We start from the raw sequence: 21,851 nt of genomic DNA, 5'->3' as shown, positions 1-21,851 counted from the left end.
TGCTCTATTGATATTCTGACTGAAAGGAGTAATATTCATAGAGATGCTATCAAAAGCAGTATTTTATAAGTATACTGCATATTTCAGCATAGTAATATTTTTAAGCTGTATTTAATTTGTTAATTTTCAAAGCATATTTGTGGTGATGAAAGGGAAGATTCTCTTGTGTATTATTTGTCACATCAGACTTGAAGATGTTAGAATCCATCCAGTTACATTTAAAACAACTTTGAGGATACTTATAATTTGTATGCACTTAGCTTTTAAAGTCTTTTTCATCAGTTTTATAAGGTAAGGAAAATTTTCTTCAAATGAGATCTACGGTTACTATTTCTTCATAATGTTCCTTATTACTTTTCTATATTTAAGAAAGACCAACTGAACTCTTTTGATATTTGAGTTTAACATTAACAATATAAACATAACTTTGCCTCATTATTTAGCCTGTTCCTTATTGTGCAATCAGAAAATATACAGTTTTATTTGTCTTAAATCAGTGGATAATTCAAATATTTTTTAGGATTTGAACATACCTAAAAGTTGTCAGTTTCATGCAACGACACTAAAATGTCAATCGAAGTATAACTCAGATACTGAAGCCAATAGTTCTATGCATTTTATACAGCAAAATTTTCAGGATCCTGTGATCATGGCTTCATATGCTGATTCCATGAATGCCTTTAACAGAAATTATATCACATTTCAAAACATGTTGGATTTTCCAATAATTGTGCCTGTATTGCAATGTCAAGATGTTTTGGGATGAAATATTTATTTTTAAGAAAATTATCTTGTCCAATATTGTGCAGGAAATCAGTAACAATGGAAGCAAACCCCTGAAATTCCAGATCCTGCTTCCTTCCTCCAAACCATATGTGCACTCAGAATGGATAAAGGTTTCTGCTGAAGTGTGCTATCTTTTTCTGCAGTGCTGTATCCACATAAAACCAGCTTCAAAGTCAAATAACCAGCATTTTCTTTGTCAAGTAATCCTTTTCAACTTTTTCCTGTTGTGAGATTCAGAAAGCTTTCAATATAATTTTGAAAAGAAGTAATAAAAGCATGGTTATTGTTCAGATTCACACAGCTGTATTTAAAATCTATAATTCCATAAACTACATTACTTTATGGAAAATGTTGTAAAGAAGAAAATTTTTCATTCATTTTTAACATCTTGTTTGAAAGTGATTCAATTTCTTAAATCCTGTTCCAGACAGAAATAAGTGGCTAAGATGTAATTTTGTTCTGTATTTATAAGAAGCACAAAGTCTAAGCTGTCAACCTTTAAGGAGTTCTTTGAAACACCTCGTAGCTTTCAAATCCATAACAGGACCTGAAAGAGGATTATCAGTACAGTGCATAGCACACTTGATTAGGACTGAAATGCCTTCAGCCAGCAGCCTCTATCAGTCCCTGTAGCTCAGCACCTACCGTGCCTCCTTCTCGCAGCGCTGTGCATGCCATGTCAGTGATATCGGGTTTTTGGGATGAGCCTCTTCAGTGCCTTCTGGCTATAACTCTACTGGAGAAGTGTAGTCCATTCACACTTCCAAAAAGCCATCATTCCCATCTCTGTAAATGTCTATAGTGTAATCCATCCTCTGAACTCTCAATAATGTGCTTTTGACTTATTATCTTCTCCATGTGGAACCTCTTAGCACAATCCCTGGGTCCAATTACCAAATGGCCAATTTCAAAATTGGCCAGATAAATTTCAAAATTGGTCAGATAAAAGCATATATTTTAATAGTATAATTCCTGACAGAATTACTTGCATTCTGTCTTGAAACACTTTTTAGAAAAGTTGTTTATCATGGATACCAGCTACTCCTTTCTCTCAAATTTTGCAGCTAATTGAACAAAGTCTGTCTGAGAGTTCATGTTTTTTGAGCATGAAATAATCAATCAAAAAAATAGATTGTGATTTGTCACATAAGGATTACATCTGGGCAGCATAATTATCTTAGATTCAAAGTATTGACCTGAGGTGGGGAAAAAGAAAAAAAAATAATTCCTAGAGAACTTCATGTAAATTTAGTAATAAAATTTAAATATATTTATATGTTTTCAAAGTAAAATGGTGGGATGAAATGTAACTGGGTTTTAAAATATTTTTTTTTCTCCAGGCTCTAAGTCCCATTTTTAATGTTACTTAAGAAAGAGGTTTTCATTGCTATATTTAAAGAGTTACTGTATCATTAAAAAAATAGTGTTCATGTCACATGTGACTGATGTTAGTTTTTATAATGCTTTAATAAAGACCTGTATAACTGTCAGTAAAATTGTGCAGAATGGAGCATGTTGATAATATGCCTAAAATGTTAAAAAACGTAGAGCTATTAAAAGCTAGCATGTGTCTGTGCAAGACCTCTATCCAGTTGGTTTGATATTAGAAAAAAAGAAACTTAATTTTATATCTTCAAACAAGAAAATCACAGTTAAAATTAAAATTAAGATTAATGTTACTGTTTCCATAACTTTGTTAATGTGAAAAAATATGTGTGAATGATTTTTGAATTTTTGTATCCTGGTTTCACATTTAAAAACCATCTAAGTTTTAATTCTGTGTATATAGTTCATACATTTGCAATATCATTAGAACCAGTTATTTCAGGCTAAGTAATTTCAAGTCGTCTGCAAGCTTCATAATGACTGATTTGATAGACTATGATCTGAGGTAATGTGGCCTTCTGTTACATGTTTAAGGGTTTAATTTTTCAGAGGACACAGACTGCAAAATAGCCTGTAGCTGTAATTAGATGGCATTAATTTCTCATGAAACAAACAGGTGACTGTGACTGTACCAGAAACAAAGGAGAAATTCTTTGATTTAATATTAGCCAGATTTGATATTAGCTTGTTTGGAATCCTACTTGGATCCTTTTGAAGCTTGCTTGAATGAGGATTTTTTCAAGTAGGTAACAGCTCAGGTTTCATGGTATGGATAAAAGTTCTGCTATTTCAAAAGTTCTCTACATGTAAGAGAAGGAGAGATTTCCTAATAACTTGTTCTGGAACTTCCAGTTATCTACTGATCCATACAGTTAGGCAGTTTTGTTCTTTCTGCGAGGTTTTATCAGGTGTTATACGGAGATGATACAAAAACACAGAAGCTGGTGATCTTCAAAGGGGACCCTGTTGAGGAATAGAAATGGAAAATTGAATAATTCAGAGGGTTAACCTATTATTTTTGAAGTTAGGTACTCTAGAGTAGGAAATTTTTTTGGGGGGGGATAATTTTTGCCAAGATGTGTAGCAAGTTGACTTCTTTTTTTCCCGCTGGATTTTGCGTTTAAGAAAATCATTTGAAAACTGGAAAAAGCGGGATGACTTGTAAAAAATAAATGTCAATTCTACTAGAGTTTTTTGATGAAAAATGCAGACTTTTTCATTTGAACAATTTCAGGACAATTTTTTTTTTTTTTTACTTATATAATTATAATCTATTTTAGATTTTCTTTTTCCTTGGAAAATAGTAAGAACATCTACATTATATCCTTTTTGGTAAGATATTACTATCCTTTTTTTTCCAATGATTTGTGTTTCTGAAGAAACAGTTATTCCATCAGTATTACATTGATAATTGATTTTTTCCTATTTGTTATGGTAAAAGAACTTGGTTGTATAAAGGTTTTTTTTAATAGAGTCAATTGATGAAAAATCCTAATGGATTTCATGTACATTAAAAGCAATTCTTTCATACCAACATTAAAAGGAAATTTGAATTATCCCAAATGTCACTTCAAAGATGCAATATTTAAAGAATATTTTTTAACTGCTCTGGCTTATCTGGCATGGATTGGCATGTCTGAAATATTCCTCAGGTGTTGATCACCCCAAAAAATCTAGTGAGCTTTATCTAAGTGGTTACTGTGACAGTAAAAACTGAAAGTGCTCAGCTGTACAGCTATCAGCTACTGTACACAGCCTATAAAACTTCATGGGCTACAGATTGAGCTGTAGATACGTGATCCCCTATTCCCTGGTGTCACTATTATAGGGCAGAGACAAGCTGCCTTATCATTAACTCTGTAAATGAAGAAGCCTTGTATTGAGACCACTGAAGCAAGTTAAGAATAACATGCACTTTTTTTTTTTAGTGCTTTTTTCTCTTCATGTTTTTGAGGTAGTAGTGGAATTTCAGGCTATTCCTCCAGGATGTGCTGCTGGTTGCATCTGAGAACTAATGTTACCATGGGTCTATAAACTCTGTTTAATACAACCCAAATTCTAACACCTGCATTTTTCAAGCTGTTAGACAGAGATAGGCATTGGTTTGACTGCTTGTCCCCACACAAATGGTGAGATTTATGACTCTTCTGTCTGCTTATCTAAAGGCTTGCAGTGCATTCCTCAATTTGATTATTAATAAGGCTATCCTGAATACAAAGTAAAGCAGCAGTAAAGAAAAGCCTGCTTGGGAGGGAACAACATGACACAGTATGCTATAACAGCTTCTGGATACTACTATCCCTTCATAATTGAGTATATCTGAACTGGAAAGCCAATTATTTTATTTTCCTTTCCATTTTATAAAAAAAATGCAATGTAATTAATGGATTGTCTCCCAGTATTAAGCCAGTGAATTTGCATGACACAGTCTCTAAAAATACTCAAAGTATTTTTATTTTTTTTACTATTATTTACATACTCAGTAACAAATAGGAAGACAATAGTAAATTTAAAGTTACTGAATATGTTTCTGTTTCTTATGCAGCAGTGGAAAAGCACCATTTAAAAATTTTCATTCTTGTCAATGCTTGAACTCACTTATGCAGCTTTGCTGAGCATCCTGGCAGCATCTAATGCATAGACTTCCAAGCAAACTTACAAGGTTTCTCCATCTGGAGAATGAGGATCTGTTTTTTTAATATATTCTGATATTCAGAATTCAGATGTGTCTGTCTGAGGTCCTGGTCTTAGCAGTTGAGCTCAATTTAAACTAAATAATTGTTCAATTAAACAATGATGTTTCCCCATGTGCTGTATCAGCTTGGCCAAAGCTGTATTCACTACTGAGGAACCTGGCATTTTCAGTCATTTTGCATATTAGTAGCACATGGAACACTTTTGAGAACCAGTTGATTTGAGTCTCTTAGTGTGAAGGTTATGATGAACCTACACCTGCCAGCATCCAAAATATTTTACTATATATTTTGCTAAACTGAAGTGAAAGGAACCTAGTGGATTTTTGACAATCTACAGCTTAGAAAATAGCTAGGAATCTTCAAATATATGGTCTACTTTATATTCCTCTAGGGTTCTTAATTTTAATTTCAGTGTCTACCTAGTGCAAAATGTGAAAATATTCAGGAGTAGAAAATAAGTTTTTCCTAGCAAAATATCCTGATCATAAAACAATAGAAACAGGTTATTCTACTTCTCTTTTTCTTAGGATTGGAAATACACCCTGAAAGAGACAGACCATATGATATCAGGTTTAGGGTTTTTTTTTTTTTTTTTATCATGGGGATAGAATATAAGTCAGTGAGTGAGGGAAGAAATCACTGAATGGTGTATGTAGGCACACATCATGGCCACTCACAGGAGATGTCATCTTCATAAAATTGTCTTACTATGATGGATTGTTACAAACATTAGGAGTTACCTAGATAGGCAAGGTCAAAATAAAATTTCTCTCTCTCTCTCTTTTTTTTTTTTTTTTTTAATGCTGAGAGTAGTGGCTGAATCTTTGACAGAGAATTTCCTGTCTCAAGGATTTAGAAATCCTTGCATAATGAAAAATGCAAGAATAAAGAAGGAAGGTTGTACTGAGCTTTAGACACATGGAAATTAGAGAAGAAATCTTCCAATGTAAAAATTTCAGGAGAACCAAGAAACTGTAATGTTTATTTCTTTTAATTAATCCATTTAGCTTAGGATATAATTAGGATTTCATAATTGTTTGTGTGATACTGGTTTATTCAAATATATTTGAATAACTGCCCTCCAGATGCCTTAGAAAAACCTATGAAATCTATCTTAATTTTTATTTTGTTCATGGAAATGTCTTTTTATTGTCTCTGAATATATATATATATAGTTTAATTAATTTTTAGGTTTCTGCAGCAATTTAAAAGTATTTTCCCCAAATCAAAATATTATCCTCCTATATGACACAATTTGAATTGCAGTGTTTAGATTCTGTAAGTCTTAGCAGCACAAAAGCTTGTCTATTAGAATGTTTCCCTGAGCAGAGCACTCCATTAACTTCAAAAGCAGTAGGTTGCCTTTCATGTTCATATTCCATTATTGTGCAAATAAACATGGTCATTTTTTTGAGTTTTAAAGTGTACTAGACTTATATATTTACTGAACACTCTCTAAGTTTCTTTAGCTTGAGCGCTGACAGTTTTGTTAATATTGGTTACTCATTGTATACATATATACATACATATATATATACATATACATATATTATACATATACATACATACATACATATATATATTTTTTTTCTATCCTCAGTTTGGTTTTACCTAGATATTGAAATTTTTCTTAAGAGTCTGCCTTTCCCATCATTGCCTCTTTTCCAGTTTGAAATGACTAATGCTTAAATTATTATTAGTCACATCCTATCTCAGTGGCAAGGGCTTGTGTTTTTTAAGTAATATTATATGAGCATCTGCTCCTATGGCTCTTGGCAGAAATTAAAAGGCTGATCTGCAGGAAAGAAAGGTTAACACCTCAATTTTGTAGTGAGAAATGGGCTGCAAGAGGAAGAAGATTTGCAAAACCAAAAGGCCTTTTATATTTAATACTATCAGTAAATAGTAGATACACATATTTTTGCTTTACCAACAGTTTACTTGCTTGGTTACTCACAAGACTGTTTACAAACTGACTGCAGTTTTTGGAGTTTAGTTTGATCCAGTCACTGAATATTCAGATTCTGAGAACTTCTTGATAAGAAAGTAGCAGTCTTGAATATAATTTTTTTAGACAGTACAAGTCCAGGTAGCAAGACTACTTTGGAAATGAATGTGAGGAGAGATTGAATGAATGAAATTTCTTTCAGAGGCACAATATCTGGCTTGTAATTAGTGATCCTGTGATAATTGTGTGTCCATTAGTATTGGAAGGTCTCTGTTAAAATGAGGGCTGAAGGGACCATAAGGATGCTGGTCATTTTTCTGAGGCATTCCATGTCATTACAGTAAGGACACATCTTCAAATTACTTTTACTGTCACAGTATCCTTGGCCTTTCCAGATCCAAGAATAAATTATATTACCCCGAAGTATATATAAATTTACATTCTATGGATAACGATATCTGAATAATGAGAAAAGCTGATGCACAGCAATTTCTCACAAACCTATTTGCTTAATTGAAGATGAAGGTTGGCTCAAAAGTGTTCTAGAAATTGTTTATTATTTGGGGCATGTCCTACTCTGGTAGCATGCCTTGTTTGGGGATGTTTTCTTTGCAGGATAGAGGTTATGCAGGCTGTAGTTTCTTGGATTCCTGTATTTACTGAGAATGAAGTTAACATCTACATGCAGTTCAGGGCAAAAGAGCCAAATCTGAACTTTTTGCTCAACATATTTATCAGTTCAGGCAAACAGTCATGCTAAAATATGTCTCCATTTTAATTTCTGAAGACAATTTGAGGCATCCAAGTTCTATGCTCCCAATGAACTGTCAAGTTCATTATTAATGAATTATAAGTAGAAAGAAAGAATCCATAAGTCTCCTTTCCACCTGCCACATACACATAGGTTGTGGAAGATCTGGAAGGGACAAATGTATTCATTTCAAGTTTAACTATATAAAATAGTAACACTAGTGATACTAGCTATGTAATAATTAAATATACTTCATCCCTCTCCTATTTTGCTTCTAAATTGTGTGGTTAATATATAATGCTACACTTTTTTTAAAATTCACAATACTGAGTATTGAATGGAAAAAAGCAACAGGTTTTCCTTAAGGTGCGTTCTAATTGTTGCTGGTTTATTTAATGCTTGACTCAAAGCTCATCAAAATACTGAATTGCACTGTATCAGATTTATCAAATTAAATACTTCAGGCTGATGAATCTTTTCCAAAAGGATTATTAAAAATGTTATTTTATGCCCTTTTTGCTTACTAGTGGTTTTCTTTTTTTCTTTTTTCTTTGATCCAGGAGGCATTTTTGAGTGTGTGGAATCCGGTCCAATGGGAGCAGAAGAATTGGCCTTCAGATTTGCTGTGAACACAATCAACAGAAACAGAACTCTTCTGCCAAACACCACATTAACATACGACACACAAAAGATAAATCTCTATGACAGTTTTGAAGCATCCAAAAAAGGTAACCTTTTGCATATTTAGTTTTTTAATGAAGAACTAAGGCTCACTTAGTTTACTTATCTGAAAAAGTGTCTAACCAAGAAGTTATATGCAATGAGACTGACATTATTGTCACTGACATTAAAGAGCTGCTTTATTAAAGGTTGTAATGGTAACTGCTTGACAAATACATTGCCACCTTTGCTCCCACTAACCCTAAGCTATTCCCTTAAATATTTAAAATCTCAAATAAATTTTGCTGAACATTGTGACTAGGGTGTTTCTGATACAGCTCCTTTGGAGTGAGAAATCTCATTGTCTTCAAAATTTATCCGGCAAAATGCTAAATTCCCCCAAATTCTACTGAAACTGGATTCAATTTTAAGCATTCAATCACTTCAAGTATATTTTTACGAATGCCTTTATATAGTCAATCATAGACTTCAAAAGGGAAGTAGTAGTTGTAATTTGGTGCATCTTATACCAGCATAGCATAAAAATAAGCCTAAATATTAAGTCTTTGCTTAAGACTATCACTATCAGATACATGTCTTGACCTGAGTTCTTTTCTCCAAACTATAACTTATATGTTTACAGAAGAATTAAGAGTAAAAATTAGGTTTGAACATTTTCCCTAAATTTTAAAATCTTTGATTCTCAAAAAAAATTCCAAATTTTCAGATTGCTTTACATTTAAATCAAGGACAACAGGCACAACTTTCTGCATCATTGTTGTATCCTAGAAAGTACAAACACCAAAAAGTTCATAAGTATCTATGGAAGAAAGTACAAAGCCTCATGTCAAAACTCAGTAAGACTGAATTTTGCACTGTATTACATGCTCTTTAAAAACACTTTTTTTACAAATTGAAGAGCTAATTTCATATGAATGCTATATGTAACAAGACAATAAGAGGAGTGAAAGAATTGGAGGTGAGCCTGCCTTTCTTATTGCAGGTTTCTAGCCTAAATCTGCCAAGTGATCTGGTCCCAACATGTCTCTCCCAAGCATTAAAGACAAAAAGCTTTATACAATAAGGGATTTTTGGTGTTATGGTGGGCTAAGAAGAGTGAAAACATGATACATCATTAAAAATTATACATAATGGAAAGCTCCTGTGTCATGATTAATGTACATGAAGGACATCTTAAAAGTGGAACTTAATACTAATTAAATGTTCAGTTTAGAACTGAGAGGATATTTTTATTGCTTTTACTATAACAGATTAAGAGAGTTAATCTTGCTAACTTGTTTTATCTGTTTATTTGACAAATAAATAATTAAAATATAGAACCTTGTTAGGCATGAAAATCCTTATTGAACAGAAATACACACCGTTTGGTCACTGAAAGATGATTATGAAAAATTGTCATGAAAATTGGTCATTTTTCATACATGAAAAATTATAGGCTAAATATTTCTGCCTACCAAGATGGTTTCTTTGCAGAGTAGCATGTATAGTACAAGAAAGAGGGAAAAATACCCTTTTAATAGTGTATTTTTGAATTGTTATTCTAGCGTTTTGGATGATGGATTAAAGCAGATTTTGAGATTCCTTTCCATCTCAGCCAACAGTGAATAAAAGTGCTGAATCTTAATTCTGTTTCTTTCATTCTCCTTTCCTTCTCACCTTCCAAATTCAGCCGCTTCCTGACTCCTGCACGTGCTGACCTGTGAAATCTAACAGGACATTTTCTCTCCATTCCTGAGGGATTATGTAGACAGCTGAGAAATTTCTCCTGAGATCTCTAAATTTTTAAGTCTTTCCTGAGAAAATGCAACTACTTTTAGCCTTTAATTGGGGTTTGCTAGTCTGAATATTATGTTGCTAAATCTTATCAGACTATAGTAGCTGAAATTAGAATGGCAACATGCTATTGATTAGACATATGGAGTAGATTGCATAAATTCCTTTTTCCCATTTGTATCTTGGATGAGAATTCAACACTTTATTTGTAACTGCTCAGGCTGTATCAAAACCTGTGTAATCTTCTAGTACTAATAGCTTTTTGTATCATCAATTCACAATGCAGACAACTGCAATTGTGCTCACAGGTGCTTTAGTTCAGAATCAGAGGCTAAAGGTTAACACAAAATGGTTCATTTTATTATGATGGAACCAAAGCAGAATTTTAACAATGAAGTTTAAGCATTTGACTCATTTTTGTGGTTCATTATCATGTCCATTAGTGAGCAGGCAGGCACTGCATCAAAAATAGCCTGTTTAGACCTCTTATTAACACATACTTTTGAAGTTGAGTATAGTTGAAATATTAATGGCTTCTTAAAGGTACTATATCGATAAGCAACCTTGAAGGCAAGATGTTATTTCCAAGCTACTGTTTCAGTGAAGAATAATGTAAATGCAACAAAATATCCCTCAATGTTCTAGGAAAATTGGTATGCATCTGATAAAGCCAGTGCCATATTAAATCACGTGTGAAAGCATTGCATTATTCAAATCTCAGAAAGAGGAAAAAAAAAAGTCCATTGAAAAGCCATCTGGTAGCTATTGCTGTTGTTAGTGATCCCATTTACTGACATTTGCATAAAGCTTGTTGATTACTCTTAGGAAGGGCAATATTAGCATAAATGTTTTTTTATTGAGCTAGTCATTTAGGCAACACACCGAATAGCAATGAAGATCCTGTGTGTCTGACAAGTTTATTTAAACCACTGGTGTTCTGCAGTTATAAAAAGGTGTGCCAGCATAGTTTCTGGAATGCACTTGAAAGACAGCAATATTTTCATCAAGTTGAAAAGAATGTGCACAACAATTAATTTTGAATTGATGAGAAAAGCAATGCAGCAAGATGTGTTTCTACTGCTTGTTTCCTCAGCTGTCAGGAACATTGATGGTGGAGTAACAGAATTAATCAAACCCTGTATAAATACTCATGTCTAGTTTGGTTTTCATTACATTTCTCTACCAAATGAGTTGTTTTCCCAGAAGACAGAGTCTGTTTTTCAGAGCTGCATACTCATAAAAATTATGCCTGTGGAAGTGAGTGAAATAGGAGCGGGGCATTGGCCAAAACTCTGGTCTTCAGTATTGATTATTCTTTCCTGCCTTCTTTTTGGCATGTCCTAACAAATATTCAACAAGATGATACTGGAGTATGCTGTGGGAGATGATACAGACCAGAGACTGCTAATGAACAGTACAGGTAGGGCCACCCTGTATCAGAAAACAGGAAGCTGAGCCACTTGAATACAGCAGTATCATGTCAGTGACTCTCAATGCCAGTTTTATATACTCATACAAGTATAGCAAAACTGAGCATTTCCAGTTTTTAAGAAGGGACACAATTTTTTTTCACTGAAAGACGGCAATTTAATTTTAGGGAAAATATTGGTCCTTAAATTGTACTAGCCAACATGCCTATTTCAGATACAGAAATTCAAATGTCCATTTTAATGAAATTAACTCTGTGCCTGATAATTAACTGTGAAGTACTTCACATGTAAAATTTCTGAGTAATTAGGACCTCAATAGAAATTGTGTTATTGACTGAGGAAGAAGTTATCACTTAAACAACCTGGATTAGGTTGCTGTCCTCTTTGACCCTTTTCCAAATGTAAGATGCAGCTAAGTACAAACCTGTTTTATTTGTCAGTACTTTATAAAAGACACATGATTGCTGGCCTTTATCGCTTCCATTGACATAGGAATGTTTAATAAACATAGCTGAGGCCTATTTAGAGGGTAAGAGTCAATATTCATCAGTTTGTAATGAAAGCTTGGAAGCATATTCTGAAGTTGAAATGTGTAAGTGAAAGTGTTACACAAGAAGGGAGCTCTGTCAGTAAGACGGAGTATTTAATGGAGTGCCTTTTGTTTAATATGAATTGTGCAATACCTTCTGGCACACTGCCTTTTTTCCTCTCATCATTGACAGACTTCTGTCTCCTCTTCAGCCTGCGATCAGCTGTCCCTTGGGGTGGCAGCCATCTTCGGACCATCCCACAGCTCCTCAGCTAACGCTGTACAATCCATCTGCAATGCCTTGGGAGTTCCACACATCCAGACTCGGTGGAAACATCAGGTGTCAGACAACAAGGACTCCTTCTATGTCAGCCTCTATCCGGATTTCTCTTCACTCAGCCGTGCCATCCTTGACCTTGTGCAGTTCTTCAAGTGGAAAACAGTCACTGTTGTTTACGATGACAGCACTGGTAAGGCCAAAGCATCAGGCTGTGTGCAGATCTATTCACATACACAAAGAGAAGGAGGAAGGGTGTCACTACTCATATTTCATAATTTAAGAAATCTTTAATAGTTTGCAAGAATTTTACTGGTGAGACAGTGTATAACAAACAATGTGGACTTATTAGCATAAGTATTCTCATAAGTATGCTTCAGTTGCTGAATTCTGTGTGTTTGAGCTCACAGCTGTCAATAAATTGGTCACACTCTGTCTGTGTTTTCTGTAGTGTCTTAACAGTTGCTAACAGCTATGTCTTTTGATTTTACTTAAAACTTAAACTTTGGAAGAAAAATATGGTAACTTGAAAAATACACTAGTGTGCCCAGTGAAGTAAAAAGCCTAAATTCTGGTGCTGCTTTTGGTGTTGGTTGAGTTTGAAAACAGATGCTATATTTGTTTGGAATTCTAGTATCTGTTTCTTCAGATAGAAGTGAAGAAGAAGCCTGGTTTCAGCTCCTAGCAACTGGACCAAAAGGAAGTTTGGAGGCTTGCTTTACAGATGACTTACAAGAGTTAAAAATTAACTCCTGACTTTCCAGCAGAAATACACTAGGTTATTACCTTTCTCTTAGTCACCCTAAAATTTGTTTTGCTTTTCAGTTTCACCTTGACAGCGGTACCTTTGAAAAATGCTGTAAAACTTGCACTTCATTTGAGATCTAGTGGTGGTTAGAAGACCTTGGTTAAGGAGAAAATATCACTGTAATAGAAGATACAAGGAAGGTGCTTGGCCAAAGATATATTAAATCTTATTGGAAATGCTGCTAACTTCTTCCATGCTGGTCGATCCGTCATTGTCAGGAAAAGAGCATAGGGAGCCTTAAATTCTTCTCGTGGTTCATTGAACTAGAAGGCAGTTGATGTGCCCATTACATGATGCTTGTCTCTATCCAAATCTGAAATAAAAAAAAAATAGGATCAAGAAACAATGTGAGGCTACCTGTAGGTAAGACTAACTCTACTAGGTAAACAGCAGTTACTGCAGCAGGACAGAACCCCTGCTTGCTGTTCAAGCTCAGATAACATGCATGTGTAGCTACCAAAGGGAAAGGAGGATGTAGAGAAGATGGTGCATAAAAGACTTTATAACTGATATTTTTCTTTATGCCTTTTTAAAAAATGTAAGGCAGTGATGTTTAGAGGCTGCATCACTACAAGTTTGGCTGATGTTACCAAAAGTTTCAGGTAATCAAACTTTTGATTTAAGCTTTAAAATCAAACTTAACTTTATAGACCTAAGACAAGCAATTTGTAGCTTGTGTTTTTTGTTCCTAAATTTTTTTTGTATTATTGTTCTGAAATAGGAAAAGACATTAAATCCTCAAATTTTAACCATATGATGATAGAAAGAAGTCAGTTGTGATGACAGAGTTATTGATTTAGGTTTGTGTAACTTGGAAATATTTCACCTTGATTAAAATCATTTTGAGCCTAATTATTTTTTCAAAAACTGATTACCTCTTAAAAAAGTCAATTCCGTTAGAAAATTCATATGTTTTAATACTTTGAAACTTTGCTCAATAGTTTCAATAAATTCTCTTCTGTCCAAAAAAAAGTTAATGAAAAAAATACTTCATATTCAATGATGTCTCCATATCCATAGATATGTTGTTGACAGCCTTGATAGACCTGATCTCAATAAAAGTGTTTTGAAGCCAGGACATAAATAGAAATGGGAATGAAAACTAAAAAGAAGGTTTTCTAGTATATATTGTGATCTACTTGTTCTACTTGTTATTACTGTTAATATTTCAGAGAGAAAAAAACCCAAACTTAACCTCTTTTAGAACAATTTTTAAATAAATTTCATAATGAATGAGTAGATTGAGTTATTTACTCTATTTGAAAAGCATAAAGAATTGTTCCAGGATATAATATGTTTGAAATTATATTTCTTTCTGGAGTGGCCAGGCCCTTCCTATTATAATACTGGTTGTTCCCGTAATCTCATCTACAACATTTTTTTTGATTTTCCCTTGGAATCTATTTCTGTCTGGAGGCAGAAAAAAATTAATCACTTTTAAAAACGTTATCCTCACTCTTTTTTTTTTTTGTAGTGTTTTCTGTAAAGTGAATATAAATTCTACTTTTTAAAGACTGCCAACTTCTCTTTGTTAGTAGCATCTCCTATGGATAATTCTAGGACTTCAAAAGCAAATGACACTGCTGGGAAGTCCACAGCATCACTTGCCTTTGAAGTACATACAGGAACAACTCTTAGCTATGAGAAATTATTAAAGAAACAGATTTTATATCTGCTGGAGTTCAAGTGCAAACCGATGGGTTTTGAGGCAGGGGGAGAGGAACCTTTTGAAAGGAACCTTTTGTTGCTTGACCTTGGGAAGTGGTTCTCTCCTGTCATAGGATAAGACAAATATTCAGTTGTGAGTCTAGGACTGGAGCTGAATATGATGTTTCAACTAAGATTTAGAAATTGTGTTGTATGACTTGTGCCATTTAGACTTAATTTCAAATCATTAAAATGAAGGCAATAAAGACAAAATATTTATCACTGTTTATGTCTGTTTCATCCATTTGATCGGTGATTCCTAAATGTAAAAATGGATATAATTCTTAATTACTTTTTCCTTTGTTTCTCTTTTGATCACCACATTTTGCACTCCTTTATTCAATGGTTGTTGAGGATGATGATGCATGTCTTTTTTAATGATGGTTTTAGAGCTATGGATTTCCTTTGGACAATTACCCAAAGCGCATCCAAGCTTGGACAATAAATATGTTGGTATAGCAGATACAGTGATAAGTTAATTGCTAAAACTAATATTTTTTTGGGAGATTAATATTTGCTTTATGTATTTTTACTATTATTGTAAACATGGATACAAAGGCAGTTGATACTTTTATTATAGGGAAGAAGAAAAGGTATAGAGCATGAATAAACTAGGTCTGGATACTTCTCCAATAAATTATGAGGGCTTTCCCATTTGTCAAGATCCTGCAAGATTGTAGGTTGACTCTGAGGGAGAGCATGATTTCATCTATCCATTTAACTATTTATATTTCTAAAAAATGTGTTTATCTTTTTAAATGTTAGGGCTCAGTTTTATGACTTTTCTAAGGAATTGCTAACATTTTCTAATAATAAAGAAGAGATAGCTCATCTGCTTCAGAGCTAAAAAAAGAAAAATGGTGTCAATGTTCTTCATGTCCTCAGTGTGGGATAGATCTTCTAGAGTAAAAATGAGTGGTAAAAGCTGTGTGGTTATTTGACACTCTGCAGCCAGTAAAAGCCCATGTTAACTCTAATGTTATTCCCCAGAGGTGTGCTAGACACCAATACTCCAACTGCACAGTTCAGCTGTCCCTGGACAACACCATCATGTCCAACTCTATTTAATCCCCCAAGTTTCTACCTTGTATGAAGCAAAGCCATTTATGTGACTGATCCATGTAAGTGTATAAGCAGTCTTCTGTACTGTTTTTTGTGTCTTTCAATTCACAGCATAGCTGCCTTCAAAAAATTAATATGAGGTGTCCCTGCCTCTGAGGACAGGATTGTAACTAGATGATGTTTAAGATTCCTTCCAACCCAAACTGTTTTATGATTCTGTGAGATGTATGAAATAAATATTTGTATTTGGTCTGGATCTAATTTGATTTGAGGTTGGGTGGTATGAAGATGTGCAGGGGAATTCAGTGCTTGTTTAGAGCCCAGTTTGAAATGAGAGAAAATTTGGAATCCCAGTATCTCTTTGTAATAATCTTAGAGATTACTACTAAGAACAGCCATTAGTTTCTTGTCTCCCTCATTGAAGCATTTTCCCTTTATTCTCAGAGAAGGAATAGCTGTACATCTTACTCCTAATTTGAGCAAAGGCATAAGTTGTTTTTAGTGCACTGTGGGTAGCAACTAGACCCTGGCCCATGCTTTATGATGCAGAAGTGACTAAGTCAGAGAAGATGAATGTCTGCAGTCCAGCTATTGCTCCTCATGTCAGACTGAGCCTCAGAGTACTGGTTTGTTCTGTGCTGATCAGACCTGCCTTGTGTTCAGGAGTGTGTAATGAGGAATGCAAGATAGCTTGCCACAGGAGAAAATAGAGGTTGTGCCGTGCTGAAATAGGTACAGGGAAGCTTCTAGAGGGATATGATCAATAACAGTGGAGTGAACAAAGATCAGGTTGGTTACAGTGTAATAAGGAAGCTGCACAAATAAGATGAAGTAGATGAATAAACTAAACGGTTAATTCTACCTTGACTCGGTAAAAAGAGATGCAGTTCTTTACAGTGGGGGTATGGTAATAGAAATAAAAATGAACATAGAATGGACAAAGGTTTTAATATTATAATAAAGCCTCTGCCCTGGTAGTATTTTATGGAGTAGGTATTGTGGCACTAAGTAGATGAGTTTTTTCTTTCAGGGAATTAAAAAGTGTGAGTCCTTTTTTTTGTGTATCTCTGATTTAATAGTCCTACACTTACTTTCATTATTTAATATTTTTTTTTTGCACTAAATAAAGGCTACTTTCTGCTTCCTTCTATGATTTAATTTCCTTTTCTTTTCTATCTCTCAAGACTTTTTTTTAATATAGCCCATTTTTGTATGGGCAAAAAAATTGTAATAGGGCTCTAAAACATTTTTCTTGCTAAAAAAGGACAAAATTTGCTTCCTTTGATCATTTTAAATGGAAAAGCATATTCCTTTTAACTAGGATTTAATGTTAAAAAACAAAAACAGAAACAGACAAAACCCCAGCAATCCCACCCCCCCACCCAACAAAAACCAAAACAGAACAAAAACCAACCAAAACCCAAATCTAAAAAACCTTCTAGCAGGATGTAATGAGAGGCTGGTTACTTTTTTTTTCCCCTTAAAGTAATTTATGGTCTCTTTGTTAATTAAATTCCACTAAACTGTCCCTGGACTCTAATTAAATACTTTCAGATTTACAGATTTGCTACAGTCAATTGTCTTTAAGAAAGAAAAGTGGAAAAATGACAATATGTTTGTCATCTGCAAGTCCTAATGGATTTAACTGGTCTCAGAACAATAACTTAATTTCAAGTACATATTATAATCTCTGTGCTAAAGAAAACAACTAGACAAACTGTAAATAAGTTTGTGAATCTTACACAATTAAAAAAAAAAGGGAAAAATACATGAATAATTAGATGATGAGCTCTTAAATTAAAGTGGCACTTGTACACATATCAATGTATTGATACTTTTATATATCAACAGAACAAGTTGATATAAACAGGGTTCTGGATATTTTTTCTTAATTAACTTTTGTTTTGGTCTTGAGTGAATGAGTATAAACACCAAAAATCTGTTACATCTATGAACAGAAGCCAAAGTAAATGCTGAAAAATTATTTCAGAAATAAATATGTTTTGTTTTGGTCTTTAGTACTGAATCCTGTGCTTAAACTGAAATGAAGGAAGTTGAAAGATGTCACTTTGTTGATATATACACTCTAGTATGCAGGTGGCATTGATTTGTGAAAAAATGACAATTTCTTTCTTGGGACCAGTATTAAAATTCCCATTATCTAATTCCCACTGTATTTGGTGTTATTTTGGCCTCACCTTGATTTTGTGTGCAGTTCTGGCCCCCACAATTAAAAAATATTATTAAGGTACTTGAATGTGTCTTGAGTAGGCCAACAAAACTGGTGAAAGGACTGGAAGGCATGATGTCCTATGAGGACTGTGGGCTTGTGTAGTTTGGGAAAAAAGAGATTGAAGGGTGACTTCATTGCTCTCTGCAGCCTCCTGAGGAGGGAAAGCAGAGAGAGAGGTGTTCATCTCTTCTTCCTGATATCCAGTGACAGAACATGTGGGAATGGCTCAAAGTTTCATCAGGGGAGGTTCAGACTTGATATTAGCAAACATGTGCTTATTTATTTATTAAGAGGTTGGTCAAACACTATAACAGACTTCCTAGAGAGGTGGTTGATGCCCCCAAGCCTGTCTGTATTTAAGAGGCATTTAGACAATGACTTCAACTTGCTTTAACTTGTTCAGCCCTGAAATGGTCAGGTATTTGGACAAGATGATGGTTGTATATCGCTTCCAACTGAATTATTCTAATTTAATTTTCTAAATAAGAAGTTTTATCTTATTTCCAGATATCTTACATCTTGTGATTTGTTACAGTTGGGTTTTTTTTTCTTTTATTGTGTGCTACGATTGCTGAAGGACAGCCACTTCTGCAGATAATATAATTTTAAATTAAGAGGAATTAAATATCTTGTGGGTGACATGGATGTGGGATGATGGCAGGTGGGCAATATTGCTAAAGAATTAAGGAAAAAAAGCTTCTAAGTAGCCAAAAAGTAAATTTTGGCTAGGGACAAAATTTCTCTTGAAGGAAAATATATATAGTGCACTATAAAGATGAGAAAAAGTTTCCGATACTCGAGAGAACTGGCAACTGAGAAGACAAAGAAAATGAGTTGGTCCGAAAAGGCCTGATTGTCTCTGCTTCTAGATAAATGAATTAAGCAACATCTCAATTTACATGAAAAGTTGTTCTCCTTTATAGACATATCTATTTGAGTGGTCTATTCTGAGAGAGAAGGAATGAGAGTTGAGAATGCTGTATTTGAAGGTTTGAAACTGGTGTAATAACAGTGCATTTCACCCCAATTTAGAAGACAAGACTTAAATTTTGGTGATCTATAACAGGAACTTATAAACTGACATGACAGGCATGAATTAGAATATATTTCGGTTTTGATATTTTGATATTTTTGAAAGGCAAAGTTTGTTCAAGAATAGATGACAGGCAGAAATAAAATGAAATTTCTTAAAGATAATCTGGGATGCTCAGTCTACAGTACAGTAGAAGACATCTGCGGGGAGCAGATGAAAGAAAGCACACAGGAGTACTGTTATTGTGATTTGCATTGCTGTGGACCAAGATTCAAAACAATCACTAAGTCATTAAAATTAAGCAGACAAGGCTTTTGGTTCCCATCCTTCTAGAATCATCTGACATAATTAACCACAGGCAGTGTTTTAAAATAAAAAAAATATCTCAAACCAGGTGTTCATTGGGAAAGGAAATATAGAAGGACACAGCTGTTAAAAGAGTCTTAGAAAGAGGTCATAATATATTTGACTTTTTTAATGCTGAAAATACTTGTGATATTTCTGAAACTGACTCAATGCTTGGGAGTGAAAAATAATGGTTTATAATTAGGAAAGTGCAAAGCAGCAAAATGTACTAAACAGAATTCAAGAAAGTGGTGAGATTTTTAGGGTTGTCCTGTGTAGGGCCAGGAGCTGGACTTCAATGATCCTTGTGGATCCCTTCCAAGAGAGTACTCTACAACTGTATGATGATTAAGTGAATATTGTTAAAACTGTAATTTCTCCCAAAAGAATTAGTTGGATTCTAAAATGAAGAGTAAATAATATTGAACTTGGTTAAAAAGAAGAAACAATTATCCAGGAGCATAAATTTTCAAATCATTGGAGCAAGAGACTTCTGAAAAACTTTAAAATGAGGTGATCTTCAGTTAATAATTAACTTTGAGAACATATGGATGGTAGACAAAGTTCGAGAAGTTTGGGTAAGGTAGGCAAGCTCAGGTTCATACCAACTTTGATATTTGTCCAGATTTTGAAGTACACTCATCCTGGTTCCTTATGTTTAATTAACATCTAAATCATCTACCTATTCCAAACAACTTCCTTCCTAACTTGGAACCTGCTTAAAATTGGGTAGAATAAAGTGAAGTTATTGTATGAATTTGTTAGTTGGGTTTTGTTTTGTTGGTTTTGCTTTGTTTTTGTTATGGTTGGTTTGGGGTTTTTTGTTTTGCTTTGTTCTATTTGGGTTTTTTGTGGGTTTTTTTGGTTGGTTGGTTGGGTTGGGGGTTTTTTGTTATTGCTAGTTTTTTTTTGGTTTTGCTTTGTTTAGGTTGTTGCTGTTGTTTTTGTTTTAAATAGACCAGTTAACTGGATTTCTCTTCCTGGGAAAAAGAACCCTGTTTACTTGTAAGCACTAAAAAAGTCTCAAAGTGTTAGGTTTGCTGAAACTGTGACGTTTCCTTTATCAAGAGCAAATAATGTAAAACTTCCTTCTTTGCCAGGTCAGTGTGCCTTGTGGGCAAGGGAAAAAAAACAGTTGATGTGATACATATTGAGTTAAAAAAGCTAAACTGTTCAAGTTGACATTCATATATGCAAATTAGAACCATAGGTACTTTATGCAAGTGTCAAATGGATGCAAACAAGGAGTAATAAACCAAAATAGATTGGTTACAGCTTACTGAAAATATAGACTTGCAAGTTTAATTTTCTGGTGTGAAGAGCATATAAATTACATATGCAGGTGGCAATCTCGAAAGTTACAATACTCTAGAAAATATAATTTGGGTCAAAGTATTTTGATAATTCTCTCTCAAGTATAAGACTTGGTCACATTGTGGATAAGCCAACAATGGCATTATGAGAAAGGAGACATAACACTGACTTCAGGTGTCTGATCTGAAATTCCATGTGTCAGAAATTCCTAGGTAAAATTTCATCTGCATAAAAAAAAAATCCTCGTCACATTTTATTACATTGCACTTTGCAGCATATTTTAAGAAAGGTGAGGATTCTCAAGATCAGAAGTTAAGGAAAATATGACCTGGGAGGAGAAGACTCTAAAAGTGTTACTTTTCTGTAGGGGAAGTGTACAAAAAAGTCTTGCAAAAAGAAACAAGTATACTATCCTTTATGTTAGAGAATAGTTAGACACATGTTTAAAACTGTAGCAGAAAGGATTGAGCTAGGAACATTTAGGTTAGAACAAAATAACAGGTGTTCTTGAAAGGTTATGGAAAATCCACCTCATGAGTTTGGTCATTTGTTGGTGTTTTTTCTGGGTGTTGTTGTTGTTGGGTTTTTGTTGTGGTTTTTTTTTTTTTTTTTTTTTTTTAATTGTCATTAATTTTTATTTATTTTTTTGCAACATCAATGTTTTCATACTGATCTTCCTAGGCAGAACAGAAAAAGAAAAGACAGGTAAGGGTAACCTTCAAAGGTCTCTATCAGGACTATTAGCTACTACTGGTGCTGACTAATGTCTCTGTCAAATGTGCAGAAACATTAAATTGTGAATGGATATTAAGTTACTCCACTGGCATTGATACTGATTTCTCAGATTTGATTTATATTTGTATTATATATGGATGAAAACTGCATCTGTGTGTACTTTTGTATATTTATAATGTTTTGACTTGTGCAGTTTTAGCTAGCGTTTATTCTGGTTCTATGAAGCAGATGCAGAATTCAGAATACTGGTTGCTTATGAAGGGCTAGGTGGGTATCTTTTCTGCAAATAAATAAATTTGTATATAAATCATGTCAAAGATAATGATTGGGGTGGTATAGCTTAGCACAGAATGTTAA

General features: G+C 33.9%; 1 protein-coding gene across 1 annotated transcript in view; it reads left to right on the top strand.

Moving 5' to 3' along the window:
- The window catches only part of GRIK2 (glutamate ionotropic receptor kainate type subunit 2), a 356,820-nt gene that overhangs the window by 109,307 nt on the left and 225,662 nt on the right, over positions 1-21,851 (top strand). The window contains exons 3-4 of the mRNA XM_053973181.1: positions 8,128-8,295; positions 12,193-12,450. Coding sequence (XP_053829156.1) covers positions 8,128-8,295; positions 12,193-12,450 — 426 coding nt within the window. The remainder of the gene's footprint in view (positions 1-8,127; positions 8,296-12,192; positions 12,451-21,851) is intronic.

This window comes from Vidua macroura, chromosome 3 (genome assembly GCF_024509145.1).
Source record: "Vidua macroura isolate BioBank_ID:100142 chromosome 3, ASM2450914v1, whole genome shotgun sequence".
NCBI classification, from domain to species: Eukaryota; Metazoa; Chordata; class Aves; order Passeriformes; family Viduidae; genus Vidua; species Vidua macroura.
This window is presented reverse-complemented; position numbering and strand designations above follow the sequence as displayed.